This window comes from Bufo gargarizans, chromosome 2 (assembly GCF_014858855.1).
Source record: "Bufo gargarizans isolate SCDJY-AF-19 chromosome 2, ASM1485885v1, whole genome shotgun sequence".
Classification (NCBI taxonomy): domain Eukaryota; kingdom Metazoa; phylum Chordata; class Amphibia; order Anura; family Bufonidae; genus Bufo; species Bufo gargarizans.
In genome coordinates, this window is record NC_058081.1 from 517,154,284 (window position 1) to 517,178,827 (window position 24,544).

General features: G+C 45.8%; 1 protein-coding gene across 1 annotated transcript; it reads right to left on the reverse strand.

The window, feature by feature from the left end:
- Nucleotides 1–319: 319 nt before the first annotated feature.
- Nucleotides 320–24,544, reverse strand: DUSP16 (dual specificity phosphatase 16). Its single transcript, XM_044281337.1, has 7 exons — nucleotides 24,413–24,544; nucleotides 11,681–12,148; nucleotides 9,882–10,023; nucleotides 6,225–6,388; nucleotides 4,518–4,677; nucleotides 4,254–4,377; nucleotides 320–3,122 (listed from the first exon to the last, which is right to left on the reverse strand). The coding sequence occupies exons 2-7, from the start codon at nucleotides 11,909–11,911 to the stop codon at nucleotides 2,063–2,065; spliced, it is 1,881 nt and encodes a 626-aa protein (XP_044137272.1). The 5' UTR covers nucleotides 11,912–12,148; nucleotides 24,413–24,544; the 3' UTR covers nucleotides 320–2,062.

Here is a 24,544-nt window from a genome sequence, read left to right on the forward strand (position 1 = left end):
AGTACTGCATGTCCGACTTTTTAGTCCAGAGGCCTCTCACAACAAACTGCCGTGCTGCGCCGGAGCTCCGCCCCCGTCCCCATTGACTATTGAGTGGCGGTACAGCGGCATGGCGAAATAGCGGAAGGACGGATCTGACAGGGTAAACAGCCTGTCGGATCCGTCCTGCTGCAAGTGTGAAAGTACCCCAAAATCTACAGAATAATTAACCCAAACCCGAATTTCAGTGAAGTCCGGGTTTGGGTCTGGGTACCAGATTCAGTTTTTTCACGCACGTGCATTGCACTCACGCGGAAAAAACTAAAGAACGTAACGCAATCGCATACAAAACTCACCCCACTCGCAGGCAAAAAATAAATAAAAATCGCACGATTTTCCCACGACGCACCCGCATCCTATCCGGCCCTCACACGCGACGCCTGTGTGAAAGAGGCCTTAAAGTGAATGTTTGAATATTCTTTTCGGGCATTTAGATGTAACCCTACGAAAAAACCTGTACAGGGCAAACGCAATGTGAACCTAGAACACAGTAACAGACATATGGTAGAGGCACAGCGGAGATCCACCAGTACAGGTACAAAATGCACCAGAGCAGGAGGTGTTTGGGCTAGACACTGAACCAGCACAGGCTGGGTGGTGCAAGACCCTGCAGCAAACCAGAATTTTGATTGCAGCTCTGGATGTGACTAGAGTAGGGGTCATGATGTTACACATGTTAAAAAACAAGAAAGGCCCCATGAACATGACCTTATTTTCAGTCCGTATCCAATCTGCATTTTTTTGCGGATCAGATGCAGAGTCATTAATTTCAATGGGGCTGCAAAGAAATACATGTCCGTTCCGTGGCACCACAAGAATAGGACATTTCTAAAAGAGGTGGGGAAAAAAAAATGATGACACGTGCACTGCCTCTATCCATATTTTGCGGACCGCAAAACACATACGTGTGCCTGGGGCCTAAAGCAAAGTACCTGAACATTCGTTGTAAATTTAACCTGTAATATGCCACGTGGGGGGGGGGAGAACTCTGGTAGGTGAACTCCAGGCTATAAGGCACTAGAAAAATCAACAGAACCGATACAATCAGAACACGAAGAGGATTCACAGGAGGAATTCTTTGTAAACTTCCTACAAAAAAATCTGAGAGCCACCCTCAGCGATCCAGGACCACCCCCATCCTTTATATACAGATAATCTTCTGTCACACGGCATATGTGAAGCCTGTACGAGGAATTCTAGGTTCTGACTGCAGTGTTTAAAAATGCTGAAAACCCTTTTTGTACTGAAACTATTATCCCTCAATCACCTCCAGAGCTGCAGTCACAAATTCTGCCACTATGAATCCCTCAGAGCTGTGCAGGCAGTAGATGCCAAATCACATGCAATGCAGTATCTCTACATCAGTCAGTGCAGGGAGGAGGCAATGGAACCTAAATTGTGTGTGCAGCTCTGTATGTGACTAGAGTGATGAAACGTAAATAAAGGGGGGGTTATAACTATGTCAGGGCACCCCTATAATTTAAAGAATCAATGACCAGTCTCCAGGAAAGATACTCCTACCTCCCCTGTGCTTAGATCAGCTCAGGGTTACCACATAGAGTAACTTTCCAATTATTTTATACCCCCTCCTTAGATTCCCTCAAAGGATCATTTCTCCCTAAACTATACAATGTAATAGCAATTTTTTTTTCCTCCACTAAATCAACACTGTCCTTTCTTCATATCTGTGATTAGTCCCTGGAGATTATGAAAGGTGGCACCAGGGTATTACATTAAACAGAATGCTGTGCGGGGCACACTCATAAGCCAGTCTGCCCATCTTAAAGGTTTGGTGGAGCTGTAAGCATTCTGTGTTAAGTACAGGGGGCATTGTCCAAGGGGGCAACCGTCTCATCAGTTCTTACCATGTGCAGCTGCCCACCTGGCTAACTGAACACAACATTCTGCAATCCTCCATTCAGATTTATAGGGAACAAAATGATTTGGAAACAAGAAAACAAAACAATAATATTAATGATTAACCCAGGAAGCTCCGCTGCCCGGCTCACCCCCAGTGCCCGCCTCAGGACACTTCAATGATTTCCATACTTCCTGAGAAGCTGGTCTGACTGCCAACTTTGCCCAGCTCCTCTCGGGTTCGGCCATCCACCAGTTCATCTCCAAACTCCATTTGGCAGCTGCGCCTTTTAAATTGCTTTTCAAAGGGACTTTCCTCATGCCAACTGCGTCGAGAGTCCCCACGAGCACTGGGCTTCTGCCTCCTGCGCACTGCGCAGCAAGGGTCAGCGGGCAGCTGACCACAGCTGAAGGCCGTGAAGTTTCCCCCTCCATACAAAGTAGACGCAGAGTAGAAGTGGGCGGGGGCGTCTGGGCTGAAGTACCAGCTGCCAGTCAGTGAGGAGGCCTGAGTCGCTAGAATGTCCGAGTGCCAGTCTTTCAGGCCCAGAGCTGGCTTGGCCAAGTGCTGCTGGCTGCTGGACAGTCCAAAAAGAAAGTTACTTTTGCGATTGTCCTCCATGCTCCCACTACGGAGCAGTGGAGCTGCCAGGGACCGGATGCTGCTGCGGCTCAACATTTGCTGCTGCCGCCCTTTGTTTTCTGCTTGCCGGCAGGTGATAGGCTTCTCTGGGACCTTTACTGCTGCCTGTTCACGGTCAGGGCTGGACTCCGGCGTTTGCTCGGACACTTCCTCTACTGGGGAGAACTGGCACAACTTGCTGCCCCCTCCCTCCAGGCCTTCTGAAGTGGAAGTTCCAGGTTGCGTGGTGACCGTGCTGCAGTAAGACACAGACTTTATGTCCAGAGAGAACGAACGCTTCATCTTATTGCTGTCCTCCATCTTCTCCCTCTGGGACACATGCAGACCATTGAGGCCTTGCAGGAGAGGAGCCGCCACTTCCTCCTGCGTTCTCGGTGGCTCGGATGAGGTAGGAAAAGCGAGCGATGGACTTGCTGGCTGCTGAGGGACCTCCACTGGAACGGTGCCATACTCCAGATGTAGCTTCAGTTTGCAGACCGGCGCTGTCTGGCCAGTCTGAACCTTTATCTTCTTCTCAAAGTCCAGAAGCTGACCCAAGAAGTTAAAGTTTGGAGAGATGGTTGGTCTTTTCTCCTTAACAAACCTGTGGACGTAGAAAAAAAAAAAAAGGTCAGAAAATGCTGAAGACTTGTCACCCAGTTGTTCTGTCATTCCTTTCTGACACAATATGATGTCGTACATCTCTTAATGCCCATTGATCCATAAGTCTGCCTACTGCCCTCTGCAGCGGTCACAGTTAGGCTACCTACCGTCGTGGGTGAGGGCCAGATGCGATGCAGGTGCGTTTAGGGAAAACCATGCGAGTAGGCACGCTATTTAATTCAGTTTTTACTGCGATTGCGTTCCATTGTTCAGTTTTTTCCGCGCTAGTACAATGCGTTTTGCACATGCGTGAGAAAAAAACTGAATGTGGTACCCAGACCCGAACCTCTTCACTGAAGTTCGGGTTTGGTGTTCTGTAGATTTTATTATTTTCCATTATAACATGGAAAATAATAGCATTCTTTAATACAGAATGCCAAGTATAATGTCAATTGAGGGTTAAAACTAAAAATTAACTCACCTCATCCACTTGAAGAGGATTCCGGCTGTGCGATCTTTCTTCTTCTTTCTGGACCTGCAAAAGGAGCTTTGATGACGTAATCGCGCTCACCACGTGGTGACGTCAGCGCAGCTCCTGCTGAATGAAGATAGAAGGATCTTCATTCAGCAGGACCTGCACTGACGTCACCGCTCTCACCACGTGGTGAGCGCGATTACGTCATCAAAGCTCCTTTTGCAGGTCCAGAAAGAAGAAAAAAGACAATGCCGGCTGCGCGATCAAGTGGATGAGGCGAGTTAATTTATTTATTTATTTTAACCCCTCAAGGCACATTTTACTAAGCATTCTGTATTAAGAATGCTATTATTTTCCCTTATAACAATGTTATAAGGCAAATGAATACAGTGAATAGGGTTTAATGGTTTCTGGGGTTGCTCATCCCCATCATCTCCTAGTAACCATGCAGCCTCATTCATTTCTATGGGGCCTGCGTTGCGTGAAAATCACTGCTCATCTGAACAGCCCCATTGAAGTGAATGGGTCCGGATTCAGTGCGGGTGCAATGCGTTCACCTCACGCATTGCGCCCATGTGAAAAGGGCCAAAGTGTTACTCAGGTTTCCTGGGCACAAGTCCAATTGAATTTTTACTATTTAGGGACAGTAGTTTTTACCTGTAGGCCTCATCAAGGGTCATATCCATCCTCTTCATGATGTAGGCAATGGCGATAGTTGCAGAGCGAGAGATCCCCGCCAAGCAGTGGACCAGGACGCGACCATTAGATGCCTTCGCTTTTTCTGGGTGATAAAAAAAAAAAAAATTTTTTTTTGTAAGAACAAAACAAAAAAGAATGAAGATACTACTGCCAAACTTGCTGGAAAAGCTAGCTATAACAATAACAGATGGCTGAACAGGGTACCCCACCCTATGTCCTCACCTATGAAGTCCACAGACTTGTCCAGCCAGGGCAGGATCTTCTCACAAAAGCTGTCATTCACCGGGACCCGCAAGAAGTGGGAGTCACAGATGAAATCTGGTTTGGGACAGGTGTTACTGGCATTTAGGACAAAACCAATCTCATTCTGTTGCATCAGCTCCTGTAGGGGGAGGGGTGGAAATCACAATGATAAAGATAATCGGACATCAAGCTCTGATCTGAGGATTACTGGCCCTTTAAGGCTAAATTCACACAACAGTTTGCCCATTTGTAATGGATCTTTTGCATCTATTTTTTCATGGCTGTTAAAAAATGGCCATGAATAATGGATTAACGTCACATTTAGGTTTTTTTTTTGAACATCCCAACCTCAGAAGTTCCTACAGTATATATTATACATCCCCACAGTGCCCCCAGTATAAGGGCTCATGCACACGACTGTATTTTCTTTCCGTGTCCGTTCCTTTTTTTTTGCGGACAGTAAGCGGAACCGTACATTTCAATGGGTCCGCAAAAAAAAAATATAACAGAAGCTGCTCCGTGTGCATTCTGTTTCCGTATGTCCGTTCCGCAAAAAAATAGAACATGTCCTTTTATTGTCTGCATTACAGACAAGGATAGTACTGTCCTATTAGGGGCCAGCTGTTCCGTTCCACAAATTAAGGAATGCACACGGACGTCATCCGTATTTTGGGCGTATCCATGTTTTGCAGACCGCAAAATATATAGGGTCGTATGCATGAGCCCTAAATAGGAGCCACCATATTTCCCCAGTATCTATAATGGCCCCCTGTAGTGGCCCCAGTGTCTATAATGCCCTCCACACTAGCCCCTGTAAATAAAGCCCCCCAATAGTGGCATCCAATATAAATATTGCCCCCAGTATTGCCCTCCATTCTGCGGGGTCCGAAAAAAATTAAATAAAAATGATATGTATCCCAAAATGGGGGCATTAAAACAAAAAAACAAAAAAAAATAAAAATGTGTTTTTTGTAGAGATGACCGAATTTCCGGTTATAAAATTTGTTTGCGATTCGTTTACTGGTTAAGCGTGAATTGCATTATGGATTCCGTTACCACGGACCATAATGCAATGCTATGATGGAATGCATAACGGGATGCCTTTAGGCATTCCGTTATAATAGAAGTCTATGGGCTGCAAAACGGATCCGTCCCATTTCCGTTATGAAAATATGAAATTCGCTCAACTCTAGTTTTTTAGAGTGAAGAGGGAAAAAAAATTAAGTGTCTCTGAGGTGTTAAAGGGAACCTGTTACTGGGATTTTGTGTATAGAGCTGAGGACATGGGTTTCTAGATGGCCGCTAGAACATCCGCAATATCCAGTCCCCATAGCTCTGCGTGCTTTTATGGTGTAAAAAAAACAAAAACGATTTGATACATATGCAAATTAACCCGAGATGAGTCCTGTACGTGAGATGAGCCAGGGACAGGACTCCTCCTCTCAGGGACAGGACTCCTCCTCTCAGGGACAGGACTCCTCCTCTCAGGTTAATTTGCATATGTATCAAATCGTTTTTTTTACACAATAAAAGCACACAGAGCTATGGGGACTGGATATTGCGGATGTGCTAGCGGCGATCTAGCAACCCATGTCCTTAGCTCTATACACAAAATCCCGGTGACAGGTTCCCTTTAAATGCTTTCATTTTAGTTTCTTCATTTGAGGATCCCCTCATGAACCTCACCTTGTTCAGCACGTCTCGCTGGCAGCCCAGGTAGAGATGAGGCAGGATACGTGTGGGGCCAACACTTGACACGGGGAGGCATGGCTGAGAGATACAGGTGGGGACAAGAGAGGCTTTCCCTTCACACAGACCAGGAAAGTACGACGAGAACTCGTAGAAACCACCTGGAAACAAGGAAAGCGCAGATGAGGGAATAACAAAGGACTACCCAAAAAATGCCCCAACTGCTGCCACTGATGCAAGCATTATGTCAACATCCCCCTTCAACCGGTTTTCTGAAAATAAAGCTTTCTAATACACTTTGTCCTGATTTATCAAGACCGGCATGTGTTATGCTGACCTTGATAAGCCCTATGCTGTCCGAGCAAACATTAAAGGGGTCGTCCCACGAAAAATCTTCTACAGTTTTCAAACCAGCACCTGGATCTGAATACTTTTGTAATTAAAATTTTTGTATAGCCACTAAATTATTCAATGAAATCTATCTGTAAAGCCCCACTTGTTTGCTCTTTTTCTAATTTCTCTGTCCACCTCACTGAAGTGGTCGCAGATTCTCAGTTCATTCCACCAACTGCCACTCGCTGCAACAGAGACGACACGCCTCCACGCTAGCTTGAAATAAACCTAGCAGAGCAGTTGGAGCAATAAATGACATATCGGGATCCATGTGAGGTATAGGGATGTTAAAAAGAGATGGTCAGGTAATAAAGAATAGGATTTTCATTTTTTACATCATCATGGATAACCCCTTTAATTTAGGAAGAGGTGCAGGCCTCGTCATAAATGAAATGCCTCCTCTGGCAGTCCGTGCACCAGACTGAAATCTACTCCAGCTTGAAGTTGGCATAGATTTTAGTCATCATTTATTCCAGAAACTAACATATATCCCTGCCCACACCCTGCCCTCTTATTGGAAACTAGTGACGGTTACGTAAAAAATGCCAGTTGTGACTAAATCTAGTCAAAATGGCAATTAAAATGTTGCAAAACCGGGTTTTGGTTGTGACAATATATATGTGAACTACACAACAGATCCTCGGTCTATACACTGATCGCGCCAGACAGAAAAACAGAGTATGCAGTGTTTTTCTGCCCGGCGCTATTAGACATCCCATGTCATAAGTGAGGTGCCAGATATGTGCGCACAATAACATTAAACTATGGGTTCTAGCTCAGTTCCCTTCTAGCATTTTCTGCTTCACGCCAGAGGGGAACTGTACCTGATCATCTGAAATAAAGTATCTCACAAAAGTGAGTACACCCCTCAAATTTTTGTAAATATTTTATTATACCTTTCAATGGGACAACACTGAATATATAAGACTTTGATACAATGTAAAGTAGTCAGTGTACAGCTTGTATAACAGTGTATATGTGGTGTGCCCTCAACATAACTCAACACACAGCCATTAAGGTCTAACCCATTGGCAACAAAAGTGAGTACACCTCTAAGTGAAAATGGCCAAATTGTGCCCAAAGTGTCAATATTTTGTGTGGCCACCATTATTTTCCAGCACTGCCTCATCTCTCTTGGGCATGGGGTTCACTGGAGCTTCACAGGTTTCCACTGGAATCCTCTTCCACTCCTCCATGATGACATCATGGACCTGGTGGATGTTAGACACTTGCTCTCCTCCACCTTCCATTTGAGGATGCCCCACAGATGCTCAATAGGGTTTAGGTCTGGAGACATGCAGCTTTACCCTCAGTTTCTTTAGCAAGGCAGTGGTCATCTTGGAGGTGCGCTTCGGGATCGTTATGTTGAAATACTGCTCTATAGCCTAGTTTCCGAAGGGAGGGGATCATGCTCTGCCTCAGTATATTACAATACACATTGGCATTCATGGTTCCCTCAATTAGCTCTCCACAGCCGGCAGCACTGATGGAGTCCCAAACCATGACACTCCCACCACCATTTTTGACTGTAGGTAAGACACAATTGTCTTTGTACTCCTCACCTGGCTGCCACCACACACGCTTGACATCATTTGAACCAAATAAGTTTCTCTTGGTCTCATCAGACAACAGGACATGGTTCCAGTAATCCATGTCCTTAGTCTGCTTGTCTCCAGCAAACTTTTTGGGTTGACAATGGAGAGGCCTGTTCTGAGAGGAACCTGTTTTGTTAAACCGCTATATGGTCTTGGCCACCATGCTGCAGCTCAGTTTCAGGATCTTGGCAATCTTCTTATAGCCTGGGCCAGGGCTTGACAAATTTCCTTGGAATCTAGGAGCCAGCTAAAAAAGTTAGGAGCCAGGCGGAGCCGCGTCATAAAGCCCCCAGTAGATTCCTCCATAGTGCTCCCCCCCCCACTTCTCCATAGAGCCCCCCCAATAATACTGTATACCATGTTACATATGCAGTGTACATTATGGTATATGCAGTATACAGGACCATGATATATGTACAGTATATGACTGACATTCAGTGTACGTGCTGTATACTATGTTACATACGCAGTATACAGGACCATGATATATGTACAGTATATAGGACTATGGCATACAGTGTACATGTGCTGACACCTCAGGCTCCTGCCTCACTTGGATGAGAGTAGTAGTAATTTGCACTGGAGGCGTGTAAGTTACCTGCAGGTGAACCTGAGAGCCACGAGGAGGGCGCAGGTCAGCGCTATGGCCCCCGCACAGCAGGTCAGGCCTCCGGCCCATCAGACACAGCAGCTGCCTAACGTGCTGCCAGGCCAGACTGCATTCCGCTTATAGAGCACATGGGTGGCCCGAGCCCGCTGGGGGCAGGGCGGCGCTTCTCCTCATCACGTCTGTCACAGTGGACTTCCGTGGCGTACGCTCAGCCATGGGCAGGGAGCGTGTCCAAAGAGCAGCCGGGTATAGGAAACCTAAGGCACCGTCACACAGCTCTCCGCTCATCTCCACTCCTGTGCTGCCTCCGGACAGAACAGCGCTCCGCACCCATTGCCCAGGCACCTTTGAAAACGGGCTGACAAATACCCAAGCGCCAGGACTAAATTCCTGGTCGCCATGGCGACCTGGCGCCTGGGATTTGTCGAGCCCTGGCCTGGGCCATCTTTATGTAGAGCAACAATTCTTTTTTTTAGATCCTCAGAGAGTTCTTTGCCATGAGGTGCCATGGTGAACTTCCAGTGACCACTATGAGAGAGTGTGAGAGCAATAACACCAAATTTAACACACCTGCTCCCCATTCACACCTGAGACCTTGTAACACTAATGAGTCACATGACAGCGGGAAGGGAAAATGGCTAATTGGGCACAATTTGGCCATTTGACTACTTTACATTCTATCAAAGTCTCATATCTTCAGTGTTGTCCCATGAAAAGATATAATAAAATATTTACAAAAATGTGAGAGATGTATTCACTTTTGTGAGATACCGTACGTGAAGAGGACTTACACCAAATCCATGGTGTGAGGGAAATGATAAATCTCCCCCTTTGTGTTTCCATTCCTCACCATTTTCAAGACCTCTGCTTGCTGTTAGCTAAAGGAAACATTCATTGTTTAGAAACAGAGGCTAAAAACCTGCACAGCCCTGGCACTTCTCATAGCTGAATGTTTGTTGTAATGTATCTTGTCTTGATAATTCCAGAAGTACAAAACTCTCTACTGTCCTGACAGTATGTTGCAATATATCAGCACAAGTGAAATGTATGTGATACCTGACAGGAGATGAACGTGGCTGAACAACTTCTCCAGCTTTCCCAGCAGCACAGAGAGGAAGCAATCACTGGGCAGAGATGAGATGTCCACCGAGCTCTGATCATATACAACTACCTGCTGTACCTGACACTCCAGCTCCACCTGCGAAAAGAAGAGGGATTGTGGGAAGTGGGTAAATTATGAGCGGCATGAATAATTACAGCAGAACCACCGCAAACTGAAAGAGCGGCCTATGAATGCTGCACAGTACCACTATTATTCTCCTGTATGTTGGGTGTAATTCTCAGTATCTGCTCTTATGCTGTATATATGGACACTGCACAGTACCACTTCTCTTGTCCTGTATACTGGATGTAATTCTCAGTATCTGCTCTTATTCTGTATATAGGAACACTGCACAGTACCACTTCTCCTGTCCTGTATACTGGATGTAATTCTCAGTATCTGCTCTTATTCTGTATATAGGAACACTGCACAGTACCACTTCTCTTGTCCTGTATACTGGGTGTAATTCTCAGTATCTGCTCTTATTCTGTATATAGGAACACTGCACAGTACCACTTCTCTTGTCCTGTATACTGGGTGTAATTCTCAGTATCTGCTCTTATTCTGTATATATGGACACTGCACAGTACCACTTCTCCTGTCCTGTATACTGGGTGTAATTCTCAGTATCTGCTCTTATTCTGTATATAGGAACACTGCACAGTACCACTTCTCTTGTCCTGTATTCTGGGTGTAATTCTCAGTATCTGCTCTTATTCTGTATATATGGACACTGCACAGTACCACTTATTCTCCTGTATGTTGGGTGTAATTCTCAGTATCTGCCCCCCCAGGCTCTCATCCGCCCCCCCAGGCTCTCATCCGCCCCCTCTGGTAACTCAAACCCACCCCCCCTCCCTCCCCAGTATTAATCATTGGTGGCAGTGGCCACAGGATCCCCCTCCTCCCCCCCCCAACATAGGTGGCAGTAGGCAGTTCCGATCGGAGTCCCAGAAGTGTAATGCTGGGGCTCCGATCGGTTACCATGGCAGCCAGGACGCCACTGAAGTCCTGGCTGCCATGGTATGTTAGTGAGCAGCATTATACTCACGCGCCGCACAGACAGAAGGAGCGACCGGCGGTAGCGTGACTCCTGGCTGCCATGGTAACCGATCTTCACTACCTCTCCGTGGTCATATCGCGGTCCGGCGATATGCACAAAATCCATATCGTGGCACAAATTTATATCGCATATCGCCTATATCGCCCACCCCTACTGCACAGTACTACTTCTCTTGTCCTGTATACTGGGTGTAATTCTCACTATCTGCTCTTATTCTGTAGATCCCAGGTTCTAGCCCCTTGAGGGGGCTAATAGTTATTAAATAAGAGGTTTAAAAATATATATTATATATAAAAAAAATCTTAAAACAAAAGCACCAAAATATTAAAAGTTTAAATCACCCCCTTTCACAATATTACATATAAAATATATTAATTATAATAATCCGTATCGCCACGCCCGAAAAAGTCCAAACTATCAAAATATAAAAAAATATCTCCTATACGGTGAACGCGTAACAGAAAAGAAAACGTGCTATTCGCCATTTTTTAGTCCACTTGTGACCCACCCAAAAAATAGGATAGGACTGTTCTATAATGGGCCCGACATTCCATAAAATGCACACGGCTTTTTTTGCGTTTTTTTATTTTTGAATCTTATCGAATGGTATCGAGTATCGCAATACACTTTTAAGGTATCAAAATCGAATCAATAGTTTGGTCCGTTAGTTTGGGATGAACTGTGTCCCACCTTTTGCTTGGCCGAGTGTTGGATCAGCTCAGTGATCTGCACCTTGTCCTGCTGCAGTCGCCTCTTCATCAGTTTTGAGCAGTTGATATTGATGGCGTCCAGGATGTGGGAGGTGTTGTAATCCACAAAAGGCCGGCTGTCAATCAGAAGCACCTTTTCCGCACCTCCCTCCATCCATGCCACCAGCTTGTCTACAGTCAGCAATCGACAGTGCAGGCCCGCCGTGGCCATGGCCCCGCCTCCTGCCGGTCACACACAGGGGGGGTCAGTAGCCAGCGGTCCTTAGGGTTGTAACCGGTTCATGATGTGAGGAGCACTATCAGGGCATCCTGCTCCTCAAGTGGACAGAAACACAGCGCAGAACGCAGGATCTGCTGCTAGTGCGTTCTCCAATGTGTGGTTATGACATCCTCTTCTTCAGCTGACTCCTGTCACCGACAGCTCAGATGTCACAGGAATGGATGGATTCTGGGGAGAAAACATACTGGAAATTAATTTTCACATGCTTTTTTTTTTTTCAGGAACATTGTAGTGGTTACCCAGATTTCCGCACACCCTGAATGAGCCCCTGGCATATCAGATATACACACGTGGAATGGTCTATTGATATGACAGACCATTCCACAGGCACTTTCCAGGATCTCTCCCATTAATCATTCTCCAGATTTTTTCATTCTCTGGTGAAGTTTCCACCATGGCCGATCCTGTTTAACATTAACCGGATGACATCAGTGAGTGAAAGATTAAACCATTTACTGCGACCAGAGCATTGGCTCAGAGAAGCCGTTCATTGCCTCCTCGCTCTTACGTGGCCATTAGATTATAGGGGAAATAAAACATAGGCCCGGATTTATCAATACGGCCGTGTGCTACACCGGGCCTGATGGACCCTGCGCCACCGGAGAAGACATTTTATTTATGACTAGGTGCACAACTCCTCCGGAGTAACAGACTGAAATCTACTCCAGTTCATATCCAACGTAGGTCTCAGTCATCATTTACACCAGTTTCTGGAGTATATGATAAATGTTCTGGGACCGATGGCCCCGTCCCATTTTTGTGAATGTCCAAGGCCACTTGATTTAGTCGCAATGGCATTTAAAAAGTTGCAAAAACAGGTTTTTAAACCTTTTATCACCAAAACCAAGGCAAAGGGAGATGGCAAATCTGTCCCATAGTGTTAAACTCTTGAATATAAAGTTATCCTCTGGTCACTTCCAGAGCTGTATTTAAACTTTCAACGTATCTCATTACGTTTCAAGCTGCAGGATGTCACTGCTGATCTCTAGTGAATGGATAGGCTGCGATGTCACTGCTGATCTCTAGTGAATGGATAGGCTGCGATGTCACTGCTGATCTCTAGTGAATGGATAGGCTGCGATGTCACTGCTGATCTCTAGTGAATGGATAGGCTGCGATGTCACTGCTGATCTCTAGTGAATGGATAGGCTGCAATGTCACTGCTGATCTCTAGTGAATGGATAGGCTGCAATGTCACTGCTGATCTCTAGTGAATGGATAGGCTGCAATGTCACTGCTGATCTCTAGTGAATGGATAGGCTGCAATGTCACTGCTGATCTCTAGTGAATGGATAGGCTGCAATGTCACTGCTGATCTCTAGTGAATGGATAGGCTGCATTCTCCGTGATTTCACTGTTGCTGTCTAGTGAATGGATAGGCTGCATTCTCCGTGATTTCACTGCGGATCTCTAGTGAATGGATAGGCTGCATTCTCCGTGATTTCACTGTTGCTGTCTAGTGAATGGACAGGATACATTCTCAGTGATGTCACTGCGGATCTCTAGTGAATGGACAGGCTGCATTCTCAGTGATGTCACTGCGGATCTCTAGTGAATGGATAGGATACATTCTCAGTGATGTCACTGCGGATCTCTAGTGAATGGATAGGCTGCATTCTCCGTGATTTCACTGTTGCTGTCTAGTGAATGGATAGGATACATTCTCAGTGATGTCACTGCGGATCTCTAGTGAATGGATAGGCTGCGATGTCACTGCTGTTCTCTAGTGAATGGATAGGCTGCGATGTCACTGCTGATCTCTAGTGAATGGATAGGCTGCGATGTCACTGCTGATCTCTAGTGAATGGATAGGCTGCAATGTCACTGCTGATCTCTAGTGAATGGATAGGCTGCAATGTCACTGCTGATCTCTAGTGAATGGATAGGCTGCATTCTCCGTGATTTCACTGTTGCTGTCTAGTGAATGGATAGGCTGCATTCTCCGTGATTTCACTGCGGATCTCTAGTGAATGGATAGGCTGCATTCTCCGTGATTTCACTGTTGCTGTCTAGTGAATGGACAGGATACATTCTCAGTGATGTCACTGCGGATCTCTAGTGAATGGACAGGCTGCATTCTCAGTGATGTCACTGCGGATCTCTAGTGAATGGATAGGATACATTCTCAGTGATGTCACTGCGGATCTCTAGTGAATGGATAGGCTGCATTCTCCGTGATTTCACTGTTGCTGTCTAGTGAATGGATAGGATACATTCTCAGTGATGTCACTGCGGATCTCTAGTGAATGGATAGGCTGCATTCTCCGTGATTTCACTGTTGCTGTCTAGTGAATGGATAGGATACATTCTCAGTGATGTCACTGCTGATCTCTATATAAGACTGACTAATGAATGAAATTGTAACTACCCCGCCCACGTACTTGTCCGCTGGTGACCTGCTGGTGTCTTATGTAAAGTTTGTTCATTTCAACCTCGGATAAAGTCCGGAGCTGTAATCAGCGGCTGCACGGATGAAGTCACGTGATCTTTGGCCTTGTAACAAAATAACCTCATGGAGTTTATTCAGAGATGAGGGAGCGGTGATCTCACACAGAGCAGCACTGGGCGTGCACACCTCGTCCTATCAGGCACAGCCGAGTCTATATGTCGTTAAAAACATGCGGGTCACCCAGCTTTCCTGGAGTCCCGAATGGCTCATCTGTTAAACAGCTGTACATAAGCCACTTAACTAGGCAGCTTTGCCATGCACGACTGTTGGCAGCCTCTGTGGGAGACACAAAGGTGACCATATTTCTACTCACCCAGCTGTCCCAAAATCTGATAAAAAGGGATATGAAATTAGACATGATAATCTCTGCTCTGGTGAAACTGAAACAGACACCGGGCACAAGTGGTGGCTCTGAATCACCTGGTGTTAAACTGTGAAAACCAGAAACACCTTTGGATTCTCAGATGAATCATGTTTACGCCCGTTAAGAAATGTAATCACACCCCTGGCACCGCGCCCTGCATCTTCAATGACTTTGGAAAGTCTTCAGACCCTTTCACTTTTTTTCATGTTGCCGATTTGTGCTAAAATAAAATAAAAATCTAATTTTCTCCCATCAATCTTCACCTAATTCCCCATAAGGAGAAAGTGAAAATAGAATTTTAGAAATGTTTGCAAATTTATTAAAAAGGAAAAACTAAAACTTCACATGGACATAAGTATTCGGACCCTCTGCTATAACACTTGACATTTAGCTCTGGGGCCTCCTGTTTCTCTTGATCTTTGAGATGTTTCTACATCTTGATTGGAGTCCATCTGTGGTAAATACAGATGACTGGACATGATTTGGAAAGACAAACCCTTGTCTACATAAGGTCTCACAGCTGACAGTGCAAAGACCAAGCCATGAGGAAAGGACTGCCTGTAGAGCTCAGATAAAGGATTGTGTGGCGGCACAGAGGTGGAGAAATGTACAAAACAAAATTCTACTTCACTGAAAGTTCCCAAGAGCACAATGATCTAAATCTTCAAATGGAAGGAGTTTCTTGGAGCTGCTCAACCCAACAAACTAAGTAACTGGGGGAAAAGGACCTTGATAAGAGCGATGACCGAGCATGCTCCTATTTCAGTTACTATTAAAACTTCGGGATATCACTCTAGGGTTTGCCATTGGCGGCTCAATGAATCCCTTTTGCATCAACTGCCGCTCAGACAAGAGCTTCGTGATAGCCTTATAGAATATTTCACTTTAAACCAATCCTCAGGTCCCCCCATTCCCATGATATGGGAAGCACACAAGGCGGTCTTTAGAGGCACTTGTATAGCTATGGGAACCCGACTAAAAAAAGACCGCACTTTACAGCAACACATTATCACCTCACAGCTGAAGGACTTAGAGCGACTGCTGGAATCCCGATGCTCGCGACCTCTGCTTAGACGTATTACTATCCTACGTGCCAGATTGAGGGAACTAATGTTTTACAAAATTGAGAAAAAACTATTATACTCGAGACAGAGATTTTATATGTGGGGGAATAAGCCACATACCCTTCTGGCTCGGCAGTTTCGGGAATCTAGCACTGCAAATACTCCAACCGCTATGAGGCGAAGAGATGGTGCAATAGTATATGACCCTGACGTGATCTCTAAATTGTTTCATGACTATTATAGAACGCTCTACTCTATCCCCCAACAACTTCCATCTGACCCGGAGCGAAGTCGACTCCTTTTGGACTCCTTTCTTTCTAAATGTAATCTTCCCCAGTTATCGGGAGACGCTCTTACCTCATTGAATACCCCTATAACTGTAGAAGAGTTGCAGGAGGTGCTGAAACAATTGCCCAATAATAAGGCCCCCGGTCCAGACGGTTTGCCATATATTTATTACTCAACATTCTCTGACATTATACTACCACATATGACACTGCTGTTTAACTCTTTTCTGCAAGGATCTCCAATACCCACTTCAATGTTACACTCCTATGTAACCTTAATACCTAAACCAGGCAAAGACCCCCTAGAGTGTGAAAACTATCGACCCATTGCCCTTCTTAATTCGGATTTGAAAATTTTCACGAAAACTTTGGCTAATCGACTTTCGGATTGGCTACCTCAATTGATCCATAAGGATCAGGTGGGCTTTGTCCGAGATCGGCAGGGTGGAGATAATACTAGGCGGACCATTGATCTGATTGACATCGTACATAAGCGCCAAGATAAAGCTATATTGCCAAGTCTAGACGCGGAGAAAGCGTTTGATCGCTTGGGTTGGCCTTTTATGTTCTCTACCCTGAAGGCCTTTGGTTTGAGAGGCCCCTTCCTTTCAGCCCTCCATGTCCTTTATGCCAATCCTACAGCGACGGTGAAGATGAAGCATGCCCATTCTTTACCTTTCCCTATAAAAAACGGTACGCGTCAAGGGTGTCCGCTATCCCCTTTACTTTTTGTTTTATGCATAGAACCCTTTGCAGCGGCCATACGTTCTCACCCTGATATCCATGGGATCAAAGTGAACACAGTAGACTTCAAACTCTCACTGTTTGCAGACGATATTTTGCTAACACTAACTGACTTGGATACCTCACTTCCCAACCTTTTTAAATTACTAGAGACCTATGGCAGACTGTCTGGATACAAAATTAATACCACAAAAACGGAAGCTCTCCCCCTCAACCTTCCATCTGATAGTTTGGCCACTTTAAAATCTAGCTTTCAATTTCAATGGAAGGAAACGTCGCTAAGGTATCTAGGGGTTAAATTGACCCCTACATACTCCTCGTTATACGCTCAAAATTTCCCATCTATGTTCCGAGAACTCAAAACCTTGCTGATTAAGTGGATGCCTCTTCCCATTTCTCTATTGGGCCGCATAGCGTCAGTCAAAATGAATATTTTGCCTAAATTATTATATTTGTTTGAAACCCTCCCAATCCCTGTTCCGGAGAAGGAGTTGCGCAACTTCCAGTCATGTATGCTCAAGTTCGTCTGGAATGGGAAGAGGCATCGCATTGCTTGTTCAATCTTAATGTCACCTAAAACTCGGGGAGGGTTAGCAGTCCCAGATATTAAAAAATATTATTGGGCCACACACCTCAGGAGAGTGCCAGCTTGGTCTAACATATATGCATATTCCAGATGGATGGAAATAGAGAAGTTGTGGATAGCCCCTGTACATCCAAATTCACTCATCTGGTATCCCCTGCAGCCTTCGCTTAGACCGGATCTATTAGGCCCCATGTCTTTTACCTGCAACATATGGCTGAAGTGTAACAGATTATTTTCATTGGCGTCGGTAAAATCCTCAATGATCTCTTTTTTGTCTAATCCATTATTCCCGAATGGAATGCATTCAACCTTCCTTAAGGTATGGTTTCCCAAAAAACTGTTCCGATTTGCAGATGTTGTAAACTATAGGACTCTGGGTTTTTTCACATTTGATGAGATACGATCCCTGCATCAACTACCGGCGTCATCTAGGTTCCAATATATGCAGATGTGCCACTTTTTTTCAGACCTCTTTCACTCAATGAAAGTGTCAACCCCTACACCATTTGAGAAGCTATGTAGACTAACAGTTACTACACGAGGTCTCATCTCGGATATTTATCTTATCCTATCATCCTCCTCTATTATTCACTCCTATATGACTGAATGGGAAGCAATCCTTGGCTTCCATATAACACAAGCAGAATGGACGCAGATATGGGAACGAGCAGCAAAGTCATCCTCATGTGTTACACATAGGGAAAATACTTATAAAGTGCTAATGTTTTAGTATCATACACCACAGCTACTGAAACATTTCAACCCAGATATCTCTGGTAAATGTTGGAGATGTATGATAGGTGAGGGGTCCCATATACATATTTTTTGAGAGTGTCCAGTGATTGAACCCTTTTGGAGAATGGTGGGCTCGGTTCTCTTTCAACTCCTCGCAATTCAATTTCCTTTCACACCTTTCTTTTACTTATTGAATATGCCCAAAATGTCATTAAAAAATCATCTTTTGCTTCTGGTCCTCCAAGTGTTAACGGCGGCAAGACGCCTAATTGCAGGTCATTGGTTGAAGGCGGAAGCGCCTACCCGAAGGGACCTAGTTCACAGTGTGATGGAGGTTAGGAAAATGGAATATCTTACTGCTTGCATTACTAACTCAGTTGATAGATTTACAAAAGTGTGGCAGACCTGGGATGACACTTTTGATCGTCTACAATAAGGGTCCTCTGGATATCAGTATTCTTCCTTTTTTTCTTTTGGTCCTCGTGTGTCGTGTCTTTGTCTTTATCCTATGTCTCTCAGGTACCAATTCTCACTGTGATCATTGGCATTTGATGAAAATATATGTTCTCAGTATCTATGTACACTCTTGATATTGATGATATACAATATAACATTGTGCCTGTATTACTTTTTATTGACAAAAGTCATTAAAATAAACAATTATAAAAAAAATAAAAAAAAAGAGCGATGACCGAGTAGTCACTCTGGATGAGCTCCAAAGATGCTGTGATTCCATCATGTCAACCATCACTGTCGCACTGGGCTTTATGGAAGAGTGGCCAAAAAGAAGCCTCTCCTCAGTAAAAGACACAAAAGTCCAGTTGGAGTTTGCAAAAAAATGAAGCTAAAGGACTCCCAGACAGAGAAACATGATTCTCTGGTCTGATGAAACCAAGGCAGAACGTATTGGCCTCAATTCTAAGCATCATGTCTGAAGGAAACCAGGCACTGCTTATCACCTACCCAATACCATTATCCCTGCAGTGAAGGGCGGTGGTGACCGTATCATGCAGTTAGGGTGTTTTTTTTTGTGTTTGGGACAGGGAGACTGGTCAGGGTTGAGGGAAATCTGAATGGAGCAAAATACAGATATCTTCTTAATGAAAACCTGATCCAGTGTGTTCTGGACCTCAGACTAGGCTGACGGTTCATCTTCCAACAAGACAATGTCCGTAAGCACAGCCCAAGATAACACAGGAATGGCCTAGGGACACTTCTGTTCCCTGACCTGAACTTAAATCAACCATCTCTGAAGAGACCTGAAAATGGATGTCCACCACCGGTCTCCATCCAACCTGACAGAGCTTAAGAGGATCTGCAGAGAAGAATGGCAGAAAATCCCCAAACCTTGTGGCACCATACCCAAGAAGACTGGAGGCTGTAATCGCTGCCAAAGGTTCTTCAAGTCCTGAGTAAAGGACCTAAATACTTTTGTCAGTGCAAGATTTTAGTTTTTCCTTTTCAATAAATTATCTAAAATGTCAAATATTTAGTTTTCACTTTGTGATTATGGGGTATTGTACTTTTTTGCATCTGTTATTTGGTGGCACAAGGCCACAACATTACTCCACTCCCACTTGGACTCTAGTATACAGCAGTTGGGCAGAACAAGTCATCTCCCACAATGCACTGCAGCAGAGCATGCTCAGGGAGGCCTCACACCCAGAGCGCTAAAAGGAATCTTAATTGCAAAGATGGCTCTGAATGTTTAAGCCCTATCGGGACTTCTGAAGTTAGCGGGGGAGGGAGGTCAACTAGTGGGAGCCCCCTCTATTCAGCTCATTGTCAGGAGTGCTGCCAAATAAAAAAGGGCCGGTCCCTTTAAAGGGAACCTGTCAGTAGGATTGGGGCCACTCAACCACCAGGATGTCTTATGCAGCCGGCCAAAAAAAAGTACAGCCATTGCCGTGTTAGAAAATCTAAATTACCAGGGAACTGTACGGGACAGGTCATTGTGGGGTGACCTGCTGGATGGAGCCTTCATGAGGGCCAGACACACAGGAATGAGAGCGGGCACCTCTGCCAAGTCCCTCTACTTGGGCCCAGTACAGATGCTGCCAGCTCCTGGACGTCACCCAGCAGTTGTGCTCCAAAGAGGAATTTAAGACCCCAACTGTGAGTAACACCAGCAGCTCCTGTCCGATTATCACTGGCGCCAGTGTCTGACCCAGGCAGAACTGCACGAAACCCCGAGATGCCAGGTTCTGTATATTCACTGAACCATCACCCGCCACATGCAAATCAAACCGCCAAGCACTGATACACCGCGACTGCGCTTAAAGGGCTGGTGCATGCTTCCCTGTGTATGAAACATTCTGCAACTTCCTAATAGACTCTCAACATTTTCAAGATCTCCGCTTGCTGAGGACATTCTTGTTTACATCGAGAGTCTGAAAACCTATCCTGGCCTAGTCCTGCTGAAAAAGAAAATAAGCTGAGGGTTTGTTACAATTGTATCCAGGCCAGACAATCCTCTGAGAGCTAGAGACAGCAGCAGCACAAATCTCTGTCCTGCCCTGATGGTTTGTTACAATGTATCAGTGCAGGTAAGGCCTCACGCACACGGCCGTTGTTTTGGTCCACATCCGAGCCGCAGTTTTGGCGGCTCATGTGCGGAACCATTCACTTCAATGGGGCCGCAAAAGATACGGACAGCACTCTGTTCCATGGTCCGCAAAAAAAATTTCAACCTGTCCTATTCTTGTCAGTGTTTTGCGGACAACAATAGGCAGTTATAGTAATGGCTGTCTGTGCCGTTCCGCAAATTGCAGAAAGCACAAGGACGCCACCCGTGTTTTGCGGATCGCAAAACACACAACGGTCGTGTGCATGAGGCCTAAGGTGTACGAGGCTGAAGTCCAGATTGTCTAGGTTAGACACAACGATGAAGAGAGTTAACGAAACGATCGGATCCGATGCATAGAAAATAGAAAGATTCATAAAAACCATCGGGATGCATAGCGATCACCATCATTCTCGGGGAGCGACGCCAAAATATTAGGGAGGGGGTCAGCAAGTGACGGTGCCCTGCATGGATACATATGGTTATCTGAAAATATTTTATTATTATATCGTATATGTTGGGGGAGGGGGTCCTTTCCAGGATGTTATCCGCTCTCCCTCTTTCCCTCCATTTCATGTAACATAGCTCCACCATGACATCAGCCACTGTGATCCCGCCAGTCAGGGGGTGCGATCCCTCTCCCTCCTCTGCAGCTGTGATCACAATACAGCATGATGTCACCCGGGCCTTAACCCTTCACCCTCCGCCAGGACTCCAAAGGGGAAATGGTGCTTCTTCTCATTTTCAACCATGTGAAATTGCTACCGTGAAGCTGAGGATTGTGTAGTCACACAGGACAAATTCCTTCAATCCGGCGGCACTAGGACTTGATAGTCGCAGGAGAGTCCAGTGTTCTGGACTATCAGACAGTGGCGGAACAAACGGAGACAAGTGCCAGGTTATAAAGATGAGATGTTTGGGTTTCTTTACTAACACTAGAGACAATGTTACGAAGTGTCATTTCCCTGCACTGATACATTGTAACAAAAACAACCCTAGTCCTGGTACAAAACGGAGATGACAACCCACATGAGGCTGGGGGTGACATACTGGAAGTTGTGGTTTTGTGATGTGTTCATTGCCCACGAGGATTTTACAGGGGAAACACATTAATTAAACACAGTTATCGTATCTGATTGCGGTAGAAACGCACACGCTTTTTATGATGCAGCTTTTGTTGCTCCCACCGCAACATGTCATGGTCTATAGGCCATAATGTGAATATGCAGCTGCAATCATACCTGAGCTTTACAAATGGGTCCACATCCATTCCGCAATTTTGCGGAACGGGTGCGGACCCATTCATTTTCAATGGGGCCGGAATGGATGCGGACAGTACACAGTGTGCTGTCCGCATCCGCATTTGCGGAGCAAGAATAGGCATTTCTATAGGGGTGCCGGGCGGGTGTGTTGCGGATCCGCAATTTGCGGGTCCACAACACACCACGGACGTGTGAATGGAGCCTTAAAAGGCTGGTGCTCGTGCATGCAACTGTATCCGTTTTGGGGTCCACAAATCGCAGATCCCCAAAATATAGATACCGGCTGTGTGCATCCCACCTTTTCACCCTGCCGCGCGTCCCGCCCCGTGTTAGGAAAGCCTATTCTGGTCCGCAAAACAGACAAGTATAGGACATGTTCTATCTTTTTTGTAGGGCAGTGGGATGGACATACAGCTGCGGACAGCACACGGTGTCCCGTCCACATCTTTTGTGGCCCCATTGATCCGTGAATAAATGTGGTCCGAAAAGACGATTGTGTAAATGGGACCCAGAGCTGAATTACCATATGGTGAAATGTTCTGCAACTTCCTAACAGACTTTCGGGGGGTTAACGTTGGCACGTCCTGAGCACCAGAAGCTGGCGTACTGGCGATTCCATCCTGGTGTAAAGTGCGCCACGCATACTTTCTGTAAAATTGTCGAGGTTGGCAAAAGCTGTAAAAAGAAGTTGCAAATTTGGTGCAAAATGGACCTTGTGCCACAATTTGCTAATGCCACGCCAGCCAAGCACCCCCCCCCCCTTTGTGTTTAACATCTCTTCCTAATGTCGGTGAAGGGAAAGATTGTTCCTTATGTTCAGGAGAAGAAAATCTGCCTAAGGCCTCATGCACACGAACGTATTTTGTTTCCGTGTCCGTTCCGTTTTTTTTTTGCGGATAGGATGCAGACCTATTCATTTCGAAGGGTCCGCCAAAAATGTGGACAGCACTCCGTGTGCTGTCCGCATCCGTATGTCCGTTCCGTAGTCCCGCATAAAAAATATAACATGTGCTATTCCTGTCCGTTTTAGGCATTGTTACAATGGATCCGCAAAAAACAAAAAACAAAAAAAAAAAAATGCATTGGCATACGGATGTCATGTTTTTGGTTTTTTTGCGGATCTGCAATTTGCGGACCTCAAAACACATACGGTCATGTGCATACAGCCTAAGGCCTCATGCACAAGACCGCTGTGTGTTTCCCGGTCCGCAAATTGCGGATCCGCAAAATACAGATGGCCTCCGTGTGCCTTCCACAATTTGCGGAACGGCACGGACAGCCATAAATATAACTGCCTATTCTTATCCGCAAAACAGACAAGAATAGGACAGGTTATATTTTTTTTGTGGGGCCACGGAACGGAGCAATGGATGCGGACAGCACACGGAGTGCTGTCCACAAATTTTGCGGCCTCATTGAAGTGAAAGGGTCCGCATCCAAGCCGCAAAAACTGTGGCTCGGATGCAGACCAACAACGGGCGCGTGCATGAGGTCTAAACCTAATACTTTTCACAGCTGAGGGTTTGTTACAGTGCATCAGTGCAGGTAAAATGTCTGCCTGATTAGCTTACAGGCGATTGTCTACACTGGATAGGTTGTGATGGGTTTTCAGATTTAAAGATGTTAAACATGAATGTTGCTATTCGTTGAAAGCCATCGGAGATCTTGAAAAGTGTGAAAAGAAAATAGAAGCACAAAGTCTGACAGCTGAAGAACTTTCGGTTACAGAAGTATAAGACTGGACACGGCCACAGAGCAAAATACAACTGATGTGTTGAAGAAGAAGTGTTAAAGGGGTTGTCCAGCAGTATTACATGTTATGGCTCACAGGGGGTTAAAAGAAAAACAAAAAAAATAAATCTATACCTCCCAGCTCCCCTGCCACGATGGTTCAATCCCCACTTCAAGCCCCTTTAAGAGCTGGCTTAATGCCAAACCAAAAGGAGGGGTGAAGACCTTGACAAGCTGGTGTTCTCTGTTATCGCCTGTGAGGATGGCATAGTTTACATTTATAAAGGGACATCCATGGCTCAGGCCGGCCATTGGACGACCCCCTCATATACTGACCTCCCCATCACAGAGGGCACCTATAGGGGATGTATGGAGGTCAGTGTGGGCACAGGGGACACTGGGAGAGTAGAGGGGTACACATACACCGGAACCTAAGAGACCGCACTGGTGGGGTACACACATGTAGTGGCATAGAGGGGGGCGCAGGACACGGGGGGACATTCCGGGGTACGCAGCCTGTCCTTCCATGTGATGACGGCTGAGGGGCGGGCAGCGGACGGTGACAGGATGATTGCCGGGGGGTCTTTATGTCACAGGTGTCAATGACGCAGGGCAATGACGTCAAACACATAACCGCCAGTACTCACCGCTGATCCGGGCCTGCAGTACGGGCCTCAACAACGGGTCAGTGTCCGGGCTCCAGGCGGAGCGGGTGAGAGCGGCTGCAATGAGGTCACCGGGAAGAGGAGCTGCATGACGTAAGCGCCAGCCAATCAGAA